At 47.2% G+C, this 22,309-nt stretch overlaps 2 protein-coding genes across 7 annotated transcripts in view; both read left to right on the forward strand.

Moving 5' to 3' along the window:
• CAPN1 (calpain 1) overlaps positions 1-12,244 on the forward strand; it is a 50,135-nt gene extending 37,891 nt beyond the window's left edge. For 4 of the 6 annotated variants that reach the window (XM_080985441.1, XM_080985443.1, XM_080985444.1 and 1 more), the window contains exons 16-22: positions 532-589; positions 1,010-1,074; positions 1,555-1,623; positions 2,415-2,493; positions 3,183-3,299; positions 3,899-3,957; positions 4,479-7,477. In XM_080985441.1, the coding sequence (XP_080841567.1) occupies positions 532-589; positions 1,010-1,074; positions 1,555-1,623; positions 2,415-2,493; positions 3,183-3,299; positions 3,899-3,957; positions 4,479-4,505 (474 nt within the window). In that variant the 3' untranslated portion in view covers positions 4,506-7,477. Of the gene's footprint in view, positions 1-531; positions 590-1,009; positions 1,075-1,554; positions 1,624-2,414; positions 2,494-3,182; positions 3,300-3,898; positions 3,958-4,478; positions 7,478-8,597; positions 8,740-9,341; positions 9,411-12,038 lie in introns of those variants that run through there. The other 2 variants (XR_013980489.1, XR_013980490.1) reach the window with 2 other exon arrangements.
• Positions 12,245-14,863: 2,619 nt separating this feature from the next.
• Positions 14,864-21,061, forward strand: ZDHHC24 (zDHHC palmitoyltransferase 24). Its single transcript, XM_080985475.1, has 4 exons — positions 14,864-15,159; positions 16,912-17,189; positions 18,240-18,552; positions 19,508-21,061. Exons 1-3 carry the CDS (start codon positions 14,879-14,881, stop codon positions 18,548-18,550), a joined length of 870 nt encoding a protein of 289 aa, XP_080841601.1. The 5' UTR covers positions 14,864-14,878; the 3' UTR covers positions 18,551-18,552; positions 19,508-21,061.
• Positions 21,062-22,309: the final 1,248 nt, after the last annotated feature.

Raw genomic sequence — 22,309 nt, forward strand, 5'->3', positions numbered from 1 at the left:
AGGGGGGAGGGTTAAATTAGATCCATTCCCCATTTAAAGGGGAACTTTCCCAACATGCACCATCCAAAACAATACGTGGACCGAAATTCAGGCAGCCTTTGAAATCAGCCCTTCTCAGAATTTTGCAGTGCAGTTCTCCAGCTTGGTAAAGTGTTTCCTTACTATTTTGACCAAGCTGTGCAGGTGTGGAACAGGTGACAGGTGGCTTCTTGCCAAATGGAGGATTGGCAGGCCCTGTTGATCAGCTGATGCTTGGTGCTCACCTCACCCATCTGTCAGAGTTGGCCAGTGGTAGGCGGAGGGGGGGTTAAGGATCATTAAGTTCCCCACCTTTGTCCTAGCTGAGCAGCAGAGCACTTAGCTTGCATATGCAAAGGTGCCTGGAGCTGTGATGGGGAAACAGGTTCCAGGTCTGAGTAGGTTCTGAGCAAAGGGCTTGACTTCAGGCCTCTCCAGGAATCGCCTCTTTTAAGAGTGGCTTAAAATAACATTGAATCTTTTTTTCCTCTTCTTTTCCGCCCTTCCTTGCAGGATATGGAAATCAGCGTTCGTGAACTGCAGACTATCCTCAACAGAATCATAGGGAAACGTAAGCACTGAGCCTAACTTGTTTCCTCATCACCTTCTTCTTCTTTTTTAAAAAAGAAATTAAAATAGCAAAACATTTGTCGTGCAGAAAGTCAGGGAATGTGCGCATGTGCGTACAACAAATGCTGAGTATTGTATGCAACAGAGGAATAAAACTAATTTGGTGAAGCTTTGTGTTGCCAGGGCCCTTTGGCAACAAGTGTTGCCAGATTTCACCATTTAAAATGTTCGGACACCAGCAACCCACCACCTTCCTGACCTTGGACTTGTAACAAACCTGACATATAATTCCAGGGTTTGTGGCTTCCTTGTGCCACTGTTGAGGGTCCCTTTGAACGATTTCCGTCATCTTTTTGCTGCGTGCATTCGTGGGGTGTAAAAGGAAAAGCTCTGATTGTCCCTTCTTTGCTTTTCACTGCAGATAAAGACCTTCGGACGAAAGGGTTCAGTTTGGAGTCCTGTCGGAGTATGGTGAACCTCATGGATGTATCCTTCCTTTTTGGTTTCGGGGTCTGTGTATTTTAAAGCAGCTCCAGGTTCTCAGTATTTTGCAGGAGGGCACGTGCCATCAATTTAGATTTGCGCTTAATTAAAGTAGATTATAATGCTCTTTTGCCCTAATGCAATAAATCCACTTTTATAAAACCAAAACAAAGCAGACTTTAAAAATTATTTAAAGATGTTTATATAATACTTATTGCGCAAAATTTATATACAGCTTGTTTGTAGAAGAAAAAAACTTCAAAGTGATTTACAAAAAAGATAAATTATCACTAACAAATCAGAATGAATGCTATGTGAAGGCTGGACGTAGTTTAACCTCTGCCTAAGCTATATGCCTGCAAGCGCTCAGCAAACTAATTTTTTGGGAGTATGGCATTGGAGGGGAAGGGGAGGTGATGGTGGAAGGAGGCGACGGTGGCATTTTGACAGCAGTGTCTCCTTAACATCCGCTTCCTTGATCAGAGAGATGGAAATGGGAAACTTGGATTGGTGGAGTTCAACATCCTTTGGACCAAAATCAGGAGCTATTTGGTAAGCTCACAGTGTCATCAAAGCCATTTATGGGTAAAAAAACCCACACAAACATGACTACAGTGGGGTGGGTAAGTGGTGGGGACCTCTGCCCACCCAGATACTGTGGAGTCCAGCTCCCATCAGTCTCAGACTGCATAGACAGTGGTCAAGAATGATGGGAGCTATAGTCCAACAACAGCTAGAGGTCCACAGATTCCCCATGGTTTAAAACTTGGTGCACAAAACTCTCCTGTCCAAATATTTCACAAATATTCTCTTGGTTACATGATTCCCCACCCCACCCCCCGCAAACCAGGATAACTAAATGGAATTATAATTATTTTTGTTATTTGCAGGGAAAAGCTGGGGAATTCTGCTTAATTGTTTTCTGATATGCAAACAATATTTTGCAGATATGGACTGTTCAAAAAATTGGAACATATCTAAGGAGTGGGCTGAAAATGAGAGAGCCAAAACAATCAAACTTTGTAATTTGACATCCATTTGATTCTGAAATGTGAATGTTGATGTCCAGTATCATAATTTGAGCATGTTAAGGAATTTTGAATGTGGTTCTGAAATCTCTTCCCTCTAGATGGGACTTACGGTAAGTCTGGAGAGTTTAGTGATCCTTTCTGGATCTCCCTCTAGTGGTTAGACTATGAATTGATGGGTTCCTACTGGAGCCTTGGAACTCATAATTTATTTTTTCCTCTGGACACCTTTGATTCTTGGGGCTCAGCCGCTGGGTTCACTGTTGACACCTTTGGGGGGCATTTTATCTCCTTTTCTCTTTGTTATCTTTTAAGGCAGTCTTTAGGAAGTTCGATTTGGACAAGTCGGGGAGCATGAGTGCCTACGAGATGCGGATGGCTCTGGAGGCTGCAGGTGATCTGCTCCTTTTTAATTGCATTCAGTTTTCTAGGCAGCCTCTCAACTGAACTAGTCCTCAAGGTGGAATTAAAACCAAGACATCAATCAGACTCAAGAAACTCAGCTAACAGTCAGGAATCCTGGGTGGTTGGCCACTGTGGGAACAGGATGTTGGACTAAGATGAGCCTTTGGCCTGATCTAACAGGACCCTTCTTGTCTTCTTTAACATATCCAGTTCCTTTGCCCTTTCCTCATTAATTGTAACTGGAAGCTGTGCATGAATGAATTAGACAAATGGGAAGTTCAGGTCCTGTGAGAAAGACACTTGTGACTTGTCTTTCCTGCTCAGCACCCAGCCAAGTGGGATAGTGGAGATACAGCTGCCATATAAGTTTTGTATTACAAGTGTCTCAGGACTGGGAAATCGGATGGCCTCCAGATGTTCTTCAACTCTCAGCTCCCATCAGCCCCAGCTGGTATGGCCATAGTTTAGTGGTGATGGGAGTTGGAATCCTGCAAAGTCTGGAGGACCACAGGTCCCCCACTAAGGTCTAATCTAAACTGCTGGATTTCAAAGCACACAGCTGTCTGAATTGCTCATAGTCCCTCGGCTTGCTTCAAAAGTGGGAGACTCTGTTGTGTTTTTAAGAAAGCCACCCAGCTTCTGAATGAAATGTATTTGCTCTTTCTTTCTCTCGCCCAGGCTTCAAGCTGAACAAGAAACTGTATGAGCTAATCATCACCCGCTATGCTGAACCTGATCTGGCCATCGACTTTGACAATTTTGTCTGCTGCTTAGTGCGACTTGAAACCATGTTCCGTGAGTGCCCTTTTCGTAGGGTGGCCGTTTCATATTTCGATGTGTGACCAGGTTGTTTTAGTCTGCCTTTGGAGGGCAAGGGCAAAGCCCCCTTGCCCCACCCCCAGGACCCCATAGCTATTGAGGACTGGTGGAGGCTGTATTGTCTGCACCACTTCTTCCCTCTTTGGGGTTCTCCTAGAAGTCAAAGGAGGCAAAGGAGTAGCAGGGGACTGCAGTGTTGGCCTTGGAGTTTAGAAAGGTGTTGGCTTTGCATGCCCCAGTGCTCTAACTCCAGGGCTAGAGGGTTTCTTTAGGCGTGCCTAAAGGCTTTGCAAACCACCAGCGACATTTTAAATTTCCATGCAGTTGCAATATGTTCCCCATGCTGCTCTTAAATTATTTCCAAAGCAGCTTGAAATGGGTAAGGAGGAAGCAGGCCAGCAGCCTGGTGCATCTTTGGGCATGCCACCCTCCTGGCGCAGCTCTTTGGAGCCTGTCCCTGGAGTCAACAGGGTTGATCTGGGTTTGTTTCCCACCCAGAGAAGTCCTGCAGTGAAATATCTTGATTTAATTCCCACCCTCAACTCTGCCACTCACCCCACAATCTCTCTCTTCAGGGTTTTTCCAAGCACTGGACTCAGACAAGGATGGAATCGTCACCTTTGACTTGGTTAAGGTAATGCCTCTCTGATAGTTGAAAATAAACTGCCAGTGTCATAATGCTGTGATACAAATGTCTGGTGAGATCACACTCGGGATACCGTGTGCCATTCTGGTCCAGGAACTTCAAAAAGGATATTGTAAATCTGGAAAAGGTGCAGTGAATGGCAACAAAAATGATTGAGGGGGTGGAATGCGTTTTCCTATGAGGAACGATTATGACATTGGGAGTTTCTGAACTAGTTTTTAATCCTCCTGAAAACCCACAGCATTTTTGCGATAATTTATCCTAATATACACATTTACTTACATGCAGTGTTCCCCAGTGTGATTGTGCATTGTATTACAGCCTATGTATGCATTTTGTATGCATTATTGCAAAATTTGGAGAGGTGCAGATTTTGAAGGTTGGGTCTATGTTTCAGTTTATGTGTTGTTTCAGAAAGCGTGAATTAGGTAGATTTGCTTTTGACGGTGAACTGAACTGAATTTCTCCTCTATTCCTCTTTTTATCTCTCTCTCTCTCCTGCACTGCAGTGGATACAACTAACCATGTTTGCCTGAAGAAGAAACAGCACCATCCCTGCACGGCTGTCTGGCCCTTCTCCTCGGACATCTTTTGTGCTTTCGTTCTTTTTACCTGCAAGTGCCTTGCATCACAATGTGGTCGCTTCTTGCTTTTTCACTGCTTCCACCTCAAATAAAGGAACAGACCCGTGCTTAAACACACACACACACACACACACACACGCACAGCACTTCACATTTGCCTCACGTGCCAAGGTGGACTCTCTTGGCTCCCTGCCGCCGTGCCTGGTCATCACCTGTGACCTCGGAAGCTGTTCAGATCCTGCGCTGCCTCCAAAGCTGCTTCTTGCTTTGAATAACAATCCATAGCAAGACTCTTGCCGCACAGCTTGGCACAAAAGAGGCCTTCCTGACTTGACCTCAGGCTCCTTGTCTTTAAAATGGGGGCTTATCACAGCACCAACATGAGCAGCAACGGTGGCTCTGTGGAAAAGCCCTGAGTGGGCAGTGCATTCTGGGAACACTCTTGCCTCTTGATGGCCAGTTTTTCAGTGGCTGTTGGCTTTGGTTAGTTTTTAGGGCTTTGTCCTGATGTTGGCCTCCTCTTAAGTTTTTGGTTTTTTTGTCTTAAGATGTATGTGCAGGATAAGGGGGGCAGCCAGAGAGCTGGCCCCACAGAAGCATTGTTTTGAAATAGTGAGCAAACATCCTGAGGCACACGGCGGGGGGGGGGGGAGCCCTGATGCCTTAATTTTAAAAAAGGGATGCCTTGCCTTCTTTGTCCCTATTGCTGGATGTCTGCTCAGTCCTCCCAGTTTGCTTCTATAGCCGTCTGGTGGATGCCCACTCTGCAACATAGCACTGCTTGCTGGGAAATCTCAGCCCTCCGTTGGCCACACTTCCTTCGACTCATTTGCCATATTTCTTACACTCAGGCCATATTTGCACTATACATTTAAAGCACTCTTGAAACACATTCAACAACCATGGCTTCCCCCCAAGAATCCTGGGAGCTGTAGTTTGTCGAGGGTGTTGTTATGAGACCTCTCTCCCACTCACAGAGCTACCATTCCCAGAGTAGTTTTAAATCAGTCCCTCTTCCCAGGGAATTCTGGGAACTGTAGTACTCTCAGCACTCTCAACAAACTAGAGTTCCCAGGATGGGGGGTGGGTTATAAAGAGTGCTTTAAATGTGCAGTGTGCATTTGGCCTCAGATTTGCCCACTGGTATTTCACTATTTGTCAGTGAGATGCCTTCTATGTTTTTGAAACATATTTGCATCAGTGCCAAAGAAATATTCCCACTGCTGTAACTGTTTTGGCCTCTGTATTTTTTAATTTGGCAAATACAAAGTTTGGCAAGAATGGACTGAGACCTGACAGGGGACTTTGCAGGGCTCCCTCTTCAGATGGGAAAGGCCTGTGTCTACATGGGGGAAGACTGAGCTTTCAATCCCTGGCATCTCCAGGTAGACATAGGAGAGAACACAATCTGGAATCCTGGAGAGCAACTGCCAGTCAGTGTAGACAATACAGAGCTAGCTAAACCAAATGTCTGGTTTGGTGTAAAGCCGCTTCTGATCTCCCTGCTTATATCAGCCTTTTATTCAGAAGCAATTGGACAGAAATCTTATTTTTAAGGGGAGGACTGCCTTTCAGTGGCATGTTATGCAGTTCAGTCCTCAGCATCTCCAGGTAGAGAGAGGAAAGAGAACTACATGGTTCAATGGCCTGGCTCTGCCATAGGGTGGCTTCCTGTCTTCCAATCTGTATCTGGCTGCAAGGACATCATCCCTTTTCTCCAGCCCCATATTTTCCACTCGCCCGAGGGGCCCGCTTTCCCTCACTGGTGCCTGCCTTTTGGCATCCGCAGCTTCACATCACTGACATCTCGAGAAGTTGCCCTCGCCAGCCTTGTTCCTCTCTGACTGTTGTCCTGCCTAAAGGGTGCCTTTCTCGAATAGGAAATTGATAACCCTGCAACGCCAGGAGGGCTACGGGTCCGCCATCCCTGGGATGATGATGATAATAATAATAATTGTTATTTTTATTTATACCCCGCCCTCCCCAGCCAAGGCCGGGCTCAGAGCAGCTAACAACCAATAATAAAAACAAGTTGATTAAAATACAATTTAAAAAACAAGATTAAAATACAACATTAAAACATTAGGATGCAGCCTCTACACAGGAGGAGAAAGGAAAAAGAAAGATGGGGAGGGAATCAAACTGGTTCTAAGCCAAAGGCCAGGTGGAACAACTCTGTCTTACAGGCCCTGCGGAAAGAAATCAAATCTCACAGAGCCCTGGTCTCATGAGATAGAGCATTCCACCAGGCCGGAGCCAGTGTTGAGAAGGCCCTGGCTCTGGTTGAGGCTAATCTAACTTCCTTAGGGCCTGGGACCAGTAGGGTGTTGCTATATATGGACCTTAAGGTCCTCCGTGGGGCATACCGGGAGAGGCGGTCTCATAGGTACGATCTGGATAAGAAACTGACTCATGGAAATCAAATAGGGTCAGGCACAAAATGATCGGCAATCCTGTTTGGCCAACAGTTGGGCAGGCTGCTTCCTCTCTCTGGAAGCTTCTATGAGCATGCCAATGCCTGACCTCAAGGCCTGAGGGGCAGAATTCTCCTCACCCAGAGGCCGGTTTGGGGTGAATTGGGGCCTCCAGGCTGCAGCAGCTGAATGCCCTTTACCCGTCTCCCCCACCCACTTCACACTTGCTCCCAGAAAGCCGCCTGAGGTGCTGCAGAAGCCCCCTCACTCCCCTCCGAGGCCGTTTCACGTCTCCCCTGAGGTGCCCAAATGGGAGGCTTCTGAGGTGATGTTTGCTTCTGTAGTTGTGCCAGAAGATTCCGTTATCAGGGATTATTTTACACTCCTATGATGCAACTGGGTACTACTGTTTAATCTTTTTGTTTTGTATTGTAGAAACAGACTTGTTTTATTGCCAAAAAAAAAGGAAAAAAGAAGTGCTATTATTAAAGCAAGATGCTTGAGTCCCTATTGGTTTGGGCTGTTTTTTTGTTAAGTTTCATTCCTTCACCACACGGTTCGAGGGGAGGTTACAGCAATATAAAGATACAACCTTGAAATAAGTTAGAACAATTTACAGTCGGAAGAATAGGGTGGGCCTTAAACCTTAAACCACAACCTTTGCCCGGCTGTGAGGCGTGAAGGCCGCTCCCTGCAAGGCCCTTTCCATCTGGCCTAGGGGGCAAGGCCCAGACTCACCAGCCCTAGAAAGAGGCTCCTCAGAAGGCCGGAGGAACATCAACGGGCTATTGTTTTATTGTTTTATTTATTTAATATGCTGTAAAACGCTTAGAGATTTTTGTTAATATCAGCAAGACAATGGAGATGGTGTTGGGCTTTTGAAGGTAGAGAAGAGAACTAGCCCCACTGTACATTGGGGAGGGCTGTGTGGAGAGAATCTCTTCCTTTAAATTCCTAGGAATTTATCTCAGTGAAGACCTTACTTGGAAAATCAATACAACCCAGGTGGTTAAGAAAGCCCAACAGAGACTCAGAGCCCAATCTCCTCAGAGTATTGCGAAAGAACAATGTCAATTAGCATTTGATTATCTCCGTCCACCGGTCCACAATAGAAAGTGTCCTTTCATACTGCGTCACCGTGTGGTATGCTGGTTTGGCATCAACTGATAGGAAGTGCCTACAGAGGGTGGTGAATACAGCACAAACTATGAAATGGCGGAAGAATGTTGCCTCAGGAGAGTGAGGAAAATTCTTATGGAAGATTCACACCCTGACCGGCACTTTCTTGATCTCCTGCCCTCGGGCAGAAGATATAGAAGCATGATTAGTCGCACCAACAGGGTAAAGAACAGCTTCTATCCATGGGCTGTTAGGATGCTGAATGAAAAGATAACAACAGGGCAACTGATTTTCGGGTTTGGTGGGTGTGCGTCAGTAAATGAGGGGAATTAAGACTAAGAGAGCTGAGTGGGGGGTGCTTGTGTAATCTCACTGTATACAAGTTGTACAAGTGACAATAAAGTATTTCAATTCAATTATTCAATTTCAATTATTAAAAATATAAAGCGGTATAGAAAATAAAAAATTTAAAATACAATAAAATAAAATATGTAGCATCTGGTTCCCCCAGCCTATCAGGAGAGGGACGTTCACCCGCAGAGAGGGAATCGGTGGAGTTGGAGAAAGCAAACAGTGACCAGATACTGAATCTATGCAGCTAATTCAAGATGGATCCAAAACTATTGCCCAATTCATCATCTCCAATGGACCAGGTGAGTGTGACAGTGGAAAAATGGCCTTGTGGGCCAAAGTTAAACAGACCGCTGGCAGAGTTTACTTTGACCCTCAAACCGGAGGATCCCTGTTTGGTTGCCTGGGATTTGCAGCCATTTGTGTCACAATGCCTGGGTTCCAGTTTCCCTGGAGACGCCAGAGAATTCCAAAGAAGTTAAAGCAGTTAAACAGAAGCAGGTTGAGGCTGAGGCGGAGAACTAGGCCGATGGTATGCATCTTAATAATATAATTAATACTAATAATTTATTTTTTATACCCCGCCCATCTGGCTGTGCTCCTAACTATTTCTGGTTCTCAGAGAAGTAGTCTTACTTTTTTTCTTCCTTCAGATTTGCACAGACTCCCAAAAGCTTCCCAACCAAACAGTATTAAAACTGTGCGCTGAAAATTTACATTTGTCAGTGTGCTTTAGCGCACTTCCTGGGTGAGGAAATTAAATGAAATAAATTTGAAAACTACCGACTCTTGACCTTTTGGGCTGCCCATTCCTCCTTGGCCACTATTGTGCCTCCAGGCCACCAGCTCTGACAGACACAGTTTATTTTGGCCAACCGACATCTCTCTTTTTGTCTTCTCCCAGTTGGAGACCATCCAGGGGGCAGAGCCCCCAAGAAGAGGAGTCGCCTTGTGGTGAGGCCTTGGGCTGCAGGTGAGCTGATCCTGAGTGGTACAGGGAGGGGAGAGAGGTTACTGGTTTCCATAGAAACACATCACCTGTCATTTCCCTAGAAAAAAGATGTTCCTAAGAGATTTGCCCTGTACAACAAATTGGGTGCTTGGGGTTTATTGACCCCCAAGGCTCTCACTGGCCCCTTTTGATATATGCAGGCATCCGTCTGTCTCCGGAGACAATGGAGGAGTAAGGTCCTTTTGGGGTGAGGCCAAACTCCTGGAAGGTGGCCTGCTGTGGCCGTAGAGGCTGATAGGGGAGAGATGTGTTTTGTTGCATCTGGGGCAGAGGAAGGCATCCAGTTGTACTGCTGCAGGTGCACCAGGGCATTTCTTCTCTCTACACTCCTCCTAGCGGTCGTTCCTCCTCCAGTCACTGCTATGGATACATAAGTGTTAGGCTTTCATGCACTGCAACCCAGTTCATCTCAGGGCTCTCCATAGCCAATTGGTGAGTGACACAGAGTCACAAAGCCTTAATCAGATTAGGAACGGGCCGAGACGTTCCCCTGCCCATTGTAAGAGAGGGCATCAGTGGGAGCTGCAAAAGCATTCCCTCCTCCTCGCATTCTAGATGTTGCCTTCCATGTTTCCCAGTCACCATCCCATATTTGAATCTGGGCGAGGGAGAGGAAGCGCACCAGTTCAGCTCAGCTTTTGAGAAGATAACTATTATGGGGGTTGTTATAAGGAGTCATTATTTCTCCTTTAGTACCATAGTTTGGCAGGCTAGCCAGCTGGCTGGCTGTCCTAGCAAAGGTAGCTACTTGTGGGTGTCAATGGGTAAGAGAGCAATCCCAAGTCTCTTAGGAGGGCATCACTGGGGCTGGTGGGTGCTCTGGAGCTCCTCCTCCATGGAATGAGAGGGAGATGCACCTGCAGGCCACAGAGAGGGATGTCTGAAGAAGTGGGGATCCTCTCTTGACAGGCACCAGGAGGTTCTGCTGCTCTTGCTGCCCCACCAGCAGCCAAGGCATAAAGGAGGCTGGGGAAACCCAGCCAGATGGGCAGGGTATAGATAATAAAAATAAAATTCCATGAGATTGTCAGGGGTGGATATGGGAAGCCGGATGCAAACAGAGGCAAAGTTAGGATCCACACATGCTTCTAGCTCCAGAGATTTTAGCCACAGAAATACTCAAAAAGTGTGGGTTTTTTCTTTGTTCCTTCTGCTATACACAGGAAATCGCGCCAAGGAGTGAAGTGCATTGCAAGATCCTATGAGCACCCTCTTTCTCCTCGCTCCACTCATAGCCACCCCAAAAGCAGCTGTCTTCCTCCTTAGCTCCGCCCTGGGATAAGTCCCCCTCATCCTCGAACCAGACTATGGTCTCCCTGCTGGTCTCCCCTGAAGATATCCCCATCCCCCCTGAGTCCCCCTAAGAAATTGCTCCACTCCTCTGCTTCCTCTCCATTCAGCCGCCTGGGAATATGCCTTCTTACCCCTGAAACTCTCCCAGAATATGCCCCATTCCCCCTGAAATTGGGCCAGATTATGCTTCCTGATAGTTGGCCAGAACATGCCCCATTGCTACCTGAAGCTTGGCTAGAACATGCCCCCTTGCCCCCAGAAACTTTCCCAGAATATGCCCCCTTGCCCCCTGAAACTGGGCCAGAATATGCCCCCTTGCCCCCTGAAACTGGGCCAGAATATGCCCTCTTGCACCCTGAAACCTGGCCAGAATATGCCCCCTTGCCCCCTGAAACTTTCCCAGAATATGCCCCCTTGCCCCCTGAAACTTTCCCAGAATATGCCCCCTTGCCCCCTGAAACTCTCCCAGAATATGCCCCCTTGCCCCCTGAAACTCTCCCAGAATATGCCCCCTTGCCCCCTGAAACTTTCCCAGAATATGCCCCCTTGCCCCCTGAAACTTTCCCAGAATATGCCCCCTTGCCTCCTGAAACTCTCCCAGATGAGGAGAGTTTCAGGGGGCAAGGGGGCACATTCTGGGAAAGTTTCAGGGGGGGAGGGGGCATATTCTGGGACCCTTTCAGGGGGCAAGGGGACATATTCTGGGAACGTTTCAGGGGGGAAGGGGGCATATTGTGGGAGAGTTTCAGGGGGGGAAGGGGGTATATTTTGGGTGAGTTTCAGAGGGGAAAGGGGCATATTTTGGAAGAATTTCAGAGAGCAAGGAGGCAAATTGTGGGAGAGTTTCAGGGAACAAGGGGGCATATTCTGGCAGAGTTTCAGCGAGAAGGGGGCATATTCTTGGAAAATTCCTAGAAAATATGCCCCCTTGGCCCCTGAAAGTCTCCCAGGATATAGAGCGCAGTTGCAACAGGGGTTACCACTCCCAAACGTCCAATGTGGTACGAAGGAAGGCAAACCCTGAACAAAAGAAGGCATGGAGTTTTATACTTTACTTACAGCACAGAGGAATATGTCAGAGGAGGGGCGATTCCAGAGATTACAGGTGAGCAGTTGTGAGAAATATTTGGTAAAGTACAGTTGTTATGACAGTTATTGACACTTCAATGTTTACATGCAAAGTTCTTAAGTGGTGTTGACAAAGAGAGGAAGGTTTGCAGATGACTGTTATGGCTATTTCTCAGCCCATCCAGTCCATCATACTGATACCTCTCTATTGTGATTTTATGATTACAGGGAGAATCTTGATGGTTCTGCCTGGAGCTTTTCCTCCAGGGAAGAATGACTATGGGCTTTGGGCGATTCTGGAGCTTATGTTGATGTTCCAGAGCTTATGCTGATGTTCCCTGACGCCTTATGAATGAAATTTTATATGTTACTTTGTTGTTATGTTACAGTTGTTAATGACTTATTAAAATAAACAGTTGTATTTGTGAATTTCATATCACTGTAGACCTTGTAGGTGGAGCTGTGGCGCTGTTTTAGTGTTTGAATGTATTCCAAATTTAGCACTCAGTAAGGAAGGCGGGTGGCGCTGTGGGTTAAACCACAGAGCCTAGGACTTGCCGATCAGAAGGCCGGCAGTTCGAATCCCCACGACGGGGTGAGCTCCCGTTGCTCGGTCCCTGCTCCTGCCAACCTAGCAGTTCAAAAGCATGTCAAAGTGCAAGTAGATAAATAGGTACCGCTCCAGCGGGAAGGTAAACGGCGTTTCTGTGTGCTGCTCTGGTTCACCAGAAGCAGCTTAGTCATGCTGGCCACATGACCCAGAAGCTGTACGCAGGCTCCCTCGGCCAGTAAAGCAAGATGAGCGCCGCAACCCCAGAGTCGGCCACGACTGGACCTAATGGTCAGGGGTCCCTATAGTCACTGGAAGGACAGATCCTGAAGCTGAGGCTCCAATACTTTGGCCACCTCATGAGAAGAGAAGACTCCCTGGAAAAGACCCTGATGTTGAGAAAGATTGAGGGCACAAGGAGAAGGGGATGGCAGAGAATGAGATGGTTGGACAGTGTTCTCGAAGCTACCAACATGAGCTTGACCAAACTGCGGGAGGCAGTGGAAGACAGGAGTGCTTGGCGTGCTCAGGTCCATGGGGTCACGAAGAGTTGGACACGACTAAACAACAACAATAGTCGGTACCAGTGTCCTCAAAGGGCTGAAGATGTAGCTTAAAACCAAATTGGGTGTCTTTAAGGACAGAAATGGGCCATGAAAGGCAGGTTAATGCATAAAGAAAGCAACCACGTAACTTAAGCTACTCCTAAAATACTTCCTTTCCCCATACATCAATTTCTTAGAGGACATGAGAACATGCATTATGAGTAACATCAATGTTCAAATATTTCTAAAAACTTCCCTGTATAGAGAAAATTATTTAAGAACGGAAAAGCCATTTATGTAGTGCAATTATAGATAAAGTGAAATGCATTAAAACAAATTTGGGACGGATGGAAAAGAGATACTTTTACTATACAAGAGCAGTGGTGCAGAAATGAGTGCCTTATTTTCTAATTTTTTTAAATCAGCTGTCTCCTTTAACCAACACTTCTCAAGGCTGTCTTAATTCAGGCCACTCAACAACTGCTCAGAGGAGGAAGGGAGCTACGAAGAAAGCCAAATCAGTCCATCGTTTCCATTACCTGGTTGCTGCCATATATTCTATTAGCACAGGCACACGCGCAAGAGGGAAAATCGGATAGAAAAGCCCCCTTTATCTCCGTCGGCCTCGTCCGCCTCATTTACATCTCCCTGGATGGCATCCTGGCCTGTAGCAGGATCCAGTTCCAACCCTTCTTCAAGCTTCGCTTTCCCCCCTCCTTGCTTTTCCTCCCTCCTTGACGCTGCTGCTTACTGCCCCGTGAACAGAGATCAAGAGCAAAGCTGGTCGCGCTGAAAGCAATGGGGAGAGAAAGGAAGAGCCAGAGAGGAAAAGGAGAGTGGGGGGCGAGTGAAATCGCTCTTTAAAAGAAAAATCCCAGTGAATTGTATTGCCAGCTCCCTTTCGTCCATGCACCTCTCTCTGTGTGTGACTGCGGATTGCGAAGTCCTGACACGGATTCTCCAGTAACTCTGAACTGGAGCCACCTCCACCTCTTCCTCCAATCTCCACCCCCTCCCCTTTTCTACCCACCCCTGGGCTCAGTTTATCATATAAATGTGTATAGAAGCGGCGGCAGCCAAAATATATGGGGGGACACACATATATATTCTCCACCACCCCGCTTCTTCTGTCTCCTCGCCGCCCCCGCAACCACCCGCCCAAGCAGGTGGGGGGGGGGGCTTCTGGCAAATAAAAGCGGATTAGAGACAGCTAAATACCAAATGTGGAGATAATCTAAAGGCTCGATCTGCCACCACTGGCCATTTTCCACTCCATTTGAGCTGCTTGCGGCTGCACGGCTTTGGGGAGGAGAGGAGGAGTGATGGGGGCGAGAAAAAGAGAAAGAAGCGGTGCGGGGGTGGGTGGGTGTGTTCGTGCCAAAGCTCTGGGCTCGATCTGGCAGCGGCAGGGAGCGCTGCATCACTTCAGCCGGCGGCGGCTGGGAGCTTTGGGGCAGCCCCGCAGCGAGAGCAGGAGAATCGGCTGCATCTCGGGGTCCCCATTGGGTGCCCACTGGAGGACCTACTCGCCAGCTCAGTTTCAAAAACTTTGATCTGTGGTGTTGACTTTTTTTCTTAATTTTTTTAAATAACTTTTTTTCTCTTTTAAAAAAAAATCATTTTTTTAAGTGTCCCCGGATTTATTGAAAAAAATCTGGTAACCTTAGGGTAGAGGCCCTTAGATGTATGGTGTGCAGCAGCTTAAGTTGCTAGTGTTTTGACTCAGTGGGGCTTCTGAGCAGACTTGCTAAATATTTATTAAACAGGCGACTATATTCATATTGCAGCGTAAGTCAATCAAGCGCCCCACTGACAGGAATCGCTGTGAGGTAAACACAGCGCGAGGGCCGCCTCACGTGGCGGATGGATTGGCTAGGCGGCTCGCCAATCACACTCCTAAAGGCGGTCCCCAGAGCCCGCTCGCTCTTTGGATTGGCGGCGAAGACTTCCTTCGGCGTCGCGCATGCGCCGCTATGGCCGGCAGCGGTTGGGAGCGGAGGGTGCTGCCCGTGTGCGTGGGGGCGGCGCTGGTGGGCGCGCTCGCCCTGGAGGTGGTCGCGGTGCTGCTGCTTCGGGAACGCGGAGGCGGCGGGGAGCGCGGGAGCGAGGCCCCTAGGACGGAAGCATTCCCATTTGTGTCGCTGGCATCGCTGCTTTTCCTGCTGGGGAACGTGCTCGAGAACGCGCGCCGTTTCGTCACCGCCTCGCCCAGCACGCGCGGCGTTATGCTGGCGGGGGCGGGGCAAGGATGGGAGTGAGTTGGGGGGGGCTTCGGCGGACGGCAGCCAATCAGAGAAGGGCGTGGGAGTGTCGGGGCGGGGCTTGAGGAAGTGGCGGGAAAAGGACTGGGAAGGCGTTTTTCGTTAGGTTAGGGCAGGCTTCCTCAACCTTGGCCTTCCAGATGTTTTGAGACTACAGTTCCCAGCATCCCTGACTACTGGTCCTGCTAGCTAGGGATCATGGGAGTTGTAGGCCAAAAACATCTGGATGGTCGAGTTTGAGGAAGCCTGGGCTAGGGAAAGCGCCTTGGCCTGACATGCTCAGAGGCACTCTTCTCATTGGATTTTATTTTTTCAAAGCTCTTTTTTGTCAAGAGGAGGAAAAGCCCTGAGGAGAGCAACAGCCCCCGTGAGGCCTAGCTAAAAGCTTGGGGTACCTTAAAGGGAAAGGAATTGAGGAGAAATCACAGCTGTCAGGCAGGAGGTCCCATCTCTGGGGCCATTACTTAAAAAGGGAACCAGGTAGCAGATAATGGGAAAGGCCCCTGAGAATTTCACGGTAGACAACTCTGTGTTAGATGCTCTGCCAGAGTAAACAGTACTGAACCAGATGTCTTACCTGGCAGGCTTGCAGCACAGGTTTTTTGTTTTTGTTTTTTTGTAATCAAGACCCTGCTTTGTTAAGATGATGGAGGCAAGTGTTAGAGAGAGAGAAATACCAAGGGGAATTTAGAGAAATGGATTTAATATGTAAGATTAAAAAATGAATGAGTATGCTGTACAAACGAAAGAGGAATATTGTAAATGAATTATCAGTGGCCACAAGGAAATGGGTATTTACTGCAGCAGCACTTACATTGTGCAGTTCATTGCATTTGTATGCTAGGGAAGTTTCTGTGCCTGATTTTAGATGCCAGGTTAAAGCATATTATTTACAAGAGCTTAACCTGTCATGTGACCTATTTTTATGTTCTTCTGATATTTGCCTCTTTGTTTATCTTTGAATTTCGTCTCTTAGGTTGATTTTATTAAGTATGCTGCCTTGAGAAGGTTTTGTTCTTAATAGGTCAAGGCAGAAATTAACATATAAACAAATAAAAGCATATCAGGTAGAAATAAATGGGAGTACTGTAATCCCCATTGAATTTAGGAGAACTTAATTTATGGTTAGGGGGAAAGGCATACTGCCTTTAAAAAAAAAAATAGTTACCTCCTTCAATGTATTTATTTGTTTTATCAGTTTTATGCTCCACCTTTCAATCAGTTGCTCAGGGTGACTTATAACTGGTTGAAAGAATACTCCCTCACATATCTGTGCCCACAACCTAGCAGCCTTTAATCCTCTGGCTGCTCAACAGTCCCAGGGAAGCCTGCATTTGGAGCAGAGTGTTCTTTCCTCCAATGGAGGAGAGAAGCACCATCCCCACAGTTGCTCCCTCTGTGGCCAGTGGTTGGAGCTGGGTTCATCTCCCACTTGCTGTGTGATCTTTTCCCCGAGGGACTGAACTGCCAAAAGGCACTTAACCAGAGTTTCTAAGATTAAAAAAGCAACATTGGAAGCCGCCTTATGCCAAGTCAAACCACTAGATAAACCCAGTTTTAAGCAAACTGTTGGGCAATGGTTCATCTGGGATTTAAGCAAGGTTCCCCCCCCCCCCTCCAGATGCCAGAGATTGAACATGGGTCCATTTGCATGCAAATCATGTCCTCTGCCGCTGGGCTGAGTGAGTGGAGTAAGATGAGCCCAGTAGAAACCTCACCGTTGCTCCTCACTCTCTCTCTTTCAGTTACTGCTACTCCTGCCAATCTCACGTGCCTCCCCGCTGCAGCCACTGTTTCTCCTGCAACGTTTGCATCCTGCGGCGTGACCACCATTGCACTTTGCTTGGCCAGTGCTTGGGATACCAGAACTACCGCTACTTCCTTTGCCTGCTGCTACATGGCTCTGTCGCCTTGCTGTATGGCTGCGTGATCAATGCTGATGTGGTCCTATCACTGCTCCAGGAGGGCACCTCTGTCCAGGCGATGCTGCTGCTACTACTTCCCTGGCTTATGTTACTGATGGGTAAGATTTATTGGCGCAGTACAGACTCCATCACAGCCCTACAGTTGCATGCTGGAAACCGACGAAATAGGCCTCTGCACCACTCTTAATAGTACCAGCCCTGCTTTTGAGAGTACAGGCGACTCCCCTCTTATGCGGGGGTGACGTTCCAGCGCCCCACACGCATACAGGAAAATCGTGTAAGTGGGGAGTGCCCCCTAAACACCCTTGAAATGCCCTTGGTGCCTCTCTCTCTCCAATCCAGATCAAAAATACTGTACCAAAAATATCCACAACTGGAATTGAAGTTCTGGGGCTTGCAGAAGGCTGGAGGATGCATGGAAAGGTTGCTGCTGTGCTACCGCATGCACCAGCTGTTAGGCAGAGAGGCTGAGCAGCCTAAACTGTGCCTCTGGTCTCTGGGGCTTCCGCTGCCTTTACCTGTCCTCTTCAAGCTCTGGGGAGGGTCTCCTCACGAGCCATGAGGACTCTCCAGCTCTTTTCTTCCATTTCCTGGTATGAATTAAATTACTTAATTATTTCCCAGTGCCACTATACGTGGTTGTAGGTGCACAAGTGGGGGGATGCCTGTATCTGTGGAGAGGGTTTAATTCAAGCCCAGGCTTACCTCAATTGATAGAGGATGAGATACTCAATATCAGGGTCATGGGTTCGAGCCCCGCATTGGGCAAAAGATTCCTGCATTGCAGAGGGTTGGACTAGATGGCTCTTGTGGTCCCTTCCAACTCCACAATTCTATGATTCTACCTGTCCTGGGACCTTCTGCATTCAAAACAGATACTTTACCACTCAGCAAGGTCCCTTCCTCTAAAGATAAGGCATCCCTGCCGTCAGGCTTACGATATACAAGCCATGGCACAAAAGGAAAGGGCATTGGGAAGTGGGGAGCAAACAGAGGCATTTCTTAGAGAAGGTGAAATGGAAAGATTTTGAGGAGAGGCAGAGCCAAAAGTTGCTGGTTTTCCAGCAAAGCAGATGGAGGGGTCCTGGGATCCCATCTTCCTCGCTCTCCTTTTGGTAACTAACGTAGCACTTGGATCTCTCTTGTAGGGCAGGTGAACATCACAATCTTCATCTTTGCTTTTGTGACTGACGTCTGCATTGTTGGCTTCCTCTTCTGCACGGGCTTCCTGCTCTTTCACAGCCTGCTGGCCCTGCGTGGGCAGACGACCAACGAATGGTTCGAAGGAGATCGTCAGTACGACTTGGGCTGGAAAGACAACCTTCGGGAAGTGCTGGGGGATCAGGGACACCTGGTGTGGTTCATGCCTTTCATTGCTTCCCCTTTGCCGGGGGACGGGATCACCTTCCGAACTAAGTGCCCCCGATCTGAGCCACTCCCCAAATCCCGTGACCTCTAAAGGTGGGTTCCAGGGTGCAGGTTGGGGCTATGTATAACATGCACTTCTTATGCAAGGATGACCAGAAAAAAGCAATCAGTGGGCAAAATAATTTCTTTTAACAATAATAATGCTTGTTGTTGTTGTTTAGTCGTTCCCGACTCTTCATGACCCCATAGACCAGAGGTTTGTCCAGCGCTTTCGCATGTTCAAACCACTGCACATAACTTACTTGGTTGTAATCCTTACAGGGTTATTGTAAGGCAGGTTTGGGGGGAAATTTGTAAGCCAGTGGACCCTGGTTTATTTGCTAATGGTGGGGTGTGTTAAAATTTTAGGAAATGGCAGCAGTTCCAAGGCACAATCGCTGCAAGGCCTGTGAGTCTTGGAAGCTCATAACACGCAAGGCTACTTTTCTCAAATCTTCTTTGATGTAGCCACACACTTGCTCTCTCCCCCACCTTGACTCCAAAAAGAGCTCTTCTTGTGCAATTTACAGGAGCAGCAGAGATACAGTAAAATATTATCTGCAGAAAAATGGTCACTTATGATTACTTTGAAGGAATGCTAATAATGACCCACACACTACTCATCCATTCTGGTTACTTTTTGTTAGTCTGAAGAATTTTAACCTGCTCTTCAGCTGAGAAAGGCTCCCAGAGTGGATTGAAAAGATTAATAATAAGATAGCCCTTGTCTTCAAGCTTAAGGCAGTCTTGACATAAAAGAAAAAAGCGGGGGGGGGGGGGGAGAGGAGGAAAAAAGAAAACCCAGACACTATTTCTTAGTTGTTGTTAGTTATTTCACTTACAAGATTCTCAAAATGACCATCTGGAATGGAAAGAGTCCAAGGAGGGGAAGAGCCAGGGATTACTGCATTTCCCAACAGAACTGATGGTAGCCCTGTTTCTCTTTCTTTCTACTGCAGCCTGATAGCAGTCCATGACAATCTCTCTCTCTCTCTTTCTCTCCTTCCAGGTTTCCATTCTGTGTTTTGCAAGGGGAGTCGAGCCCCTGTGAGGGGAGAGCGATTAGCTACACCTCTGCTCTGCTCAAAAGCAGATGAACTGAGAGATGAATTCTCACATGTTTTGCTCCCCTGTCATCAATAGCTTTTTCCTTTTGGGGTTCTGGTGACATATACTTCCATCTGATTTGGTGGCTTTTGGCACACTGGGGATGCTTTTGAGGGGCCCCAAACGGCTCACTTCAGTGGTCTGGAAGGAAGTCTCCATGGGAGCTTAACCATCCTGCTGGGCTAAGTTCCATCTGGCGGCTGAGGTTGCTGGGACCAAATTTATTCACTGCCTTTCAGATCTGCGTGGTGCTTTTCCACCAGCTTATTTCACTCCACAGCTGTGAAATGTCACACCCCCTTCCTTACTCTCTCAGGCTGGAAGGCACAGGGAGAAGCTAAGAAAAACTAGGCACGAGTTGCAGTGGGAACACAACACAAAAGTTTGTAGTAGGTGCGAAGGCTTTACCTGTCACTCTCTTCTTGGCATTTGTGAGTTTGGTATCTCATTGACATAGGGAACTTGCTTCTGCCAAAAGCGAGCAAGAGAGGAGTGAAGGAATTCTGGCGATATTTATCCCTTTCCTTTAGAATTCTGCCAGCCGCCTTGCAATGCTTAGGATCCTTCCACATCTACGCTCTGCTTTTGTGCTTTGGCTGTATTACCCACCGAATCCTTACAAAATGTTGCCTGCCTGGAGGTCTGCACTGCTGTAAGCCCACAAGATGGGGCTGGAGGATCAAAGAGACAGGATTCCTGGCCTGTTTTCCAATAATGTTTCCAGTAATGTAGGGTGTATTAAACGGCCTTATTTGGAGTCGGAGAGTTGGTTCACCTAGCCTAGTAGTGACGGCTCTGACGGATAGTGGCACTTTCCAGACCAGCTACATAGATGCTTCAGCTGCAGCTGCTGAGGATTGAACCTGGGACCTTATGCATGCAAAACAGGGCTCTACCATTGAGCTTCTGGATGATGGAGGCACTCCCAGTGCCCTGAGAGGTGGAGTGTCAGGGCATTATTTGCAGGAGATGGTGGTTTGGAGGCTTAAGGCATCTCATTTGATGCTGAGCAGGTATTGTAGGTTGGCAGCATTAGACAGAAACAGTACTGTTCCTTCTTATGGATCTATTCTGCTTCCCTGAATCGCAACAGTTTTGAGAGGACAGCGGAAAGGCAATGATGGAAATTCGAGCTGCATTCCAGAAAAGTTGTCAGTCCACACTGCTTGTAGGTGGTTTTAATTTCTAGGTACTTTCAATAGTAAACCAGCCACCAGTGCAAACAGCCCCCCAGAGAGGAGGGCAAGAATGCCGGGCTCTTGAGATGCCCACCTTTCCTTGTGGCCATGAGTAATGGAGATGTGGGTTTTAATCCTGTTTTAGCTGTGAGTTCCTTGGCTTAGTTTGGGGAAAGCTGCTATTCTCTTCTGTTTCAGCTTTTCATCTGACATTGGGCCTACCTTTAGATGTAAATGCACCTTTTTACATTAAAATGCTATTTAAAATGACAACACAATTATCTTGTGACTACAGTTATTTATATATATATATAAATAAATACATAAACACACACTCTCAAATGTTATTGCCTTGATTGAAAGGTTCATCTAAGCTCAGAGATGGGAACCTGTTGCCTTTCTGATGTTGGATTCTATAACTCCCATCAGCTCCAGCCAGCATGGCTAATGTCAGGAATGATGGGAGTTGTAGTACAGCAGCATCATGGGGGGACGCTCAGGTTCTCCACCCCCGATCTAACTCCACACACTGTTTCCAGAAGTGGCCAGCTACATTACAGTGATTGAGAACAGTGCTTCTCAGACGTGTGGAAGCCAAGAACCCCAGTATATTACTTCTGCCACATCAAGTCGCTCGAAGGCTGTTGCAAACAGGCTCTGGGGTGGAAAAGCAAGCTTTAAATGAAAGCCCAACATGGGTTGCCATGGACCGGGAAAGCCTTGCCAGAGTAATTCATGTGTTGGTTACTTCAAGACTGGATTACCGCAATGCGCTCCATGTGGGAGCTTCCCTTGCGCTTGATCTGGAAGCTGCAGGTAGTGCAGAATGCTGCAGCCAGGAGTGAGGCCTTGTCAGCCTAGAACGCCTGTGCTCAAGAGATCTGCGCTACTTGCCGATTTGCTACTAAGCCAAGTTCAATGTGTTATTATCACTATATAAAGCCTTTAACAACTTGGGACCAGTTTACCTGCGAGATCGCCTTACCTCACATATGCCCAATTGACCGCTTTGATTGGTGGAATTGGCCTACTACAAGTGCCACATAATACCTGTTCTGCATTTGTAAGAACTCTGATCATTTCGTGTCACAGCACCCATTGGAACTCCCTGCTGATTGAGATCAAGCAGGCACCTTCACTTTACTCTTTCTGCTAAAATCATTCCTGTTTAGACAAACCTACCCAGATGCTTAGAAAGTTATCTGTTTTAGTATTTTAATTTCTGTAGGTTATAGAGTAGCATACCCTCCAACATTTCTCCGATGAAAATAGGGACATCCTATTCCTTATTTATTTATTTATTATTTTTATTTATTTATTATTTTATTATTTATACCCTGCCCATCAGACTGGGTTGCTCCAGCATTAAATATTAAAAAACGACCTTATAAAGGGCTGCCTTCAGTTGTCTTCTAAAGGTTTAGAGGTATTTATCTCCTTGGCTCAGAGGTCACATAACTCCATACCCTCTGATGAAAATAGGAACGTCCTACCATACCCTTCAACATTTCTCTGATGAAAATAGG

The sequence above is a fragment of the Podarcis pityusensis genome, assembly GCF_964106645.2.
Source record: "Podarcis pityusensis genome assembly, chromosome: 16".
NCBI lineage: Eukaryota > Metazoa > Chordata > Lepidosauria > Squamata > Lacertidae > Podarcis > Podarcis pityusensis.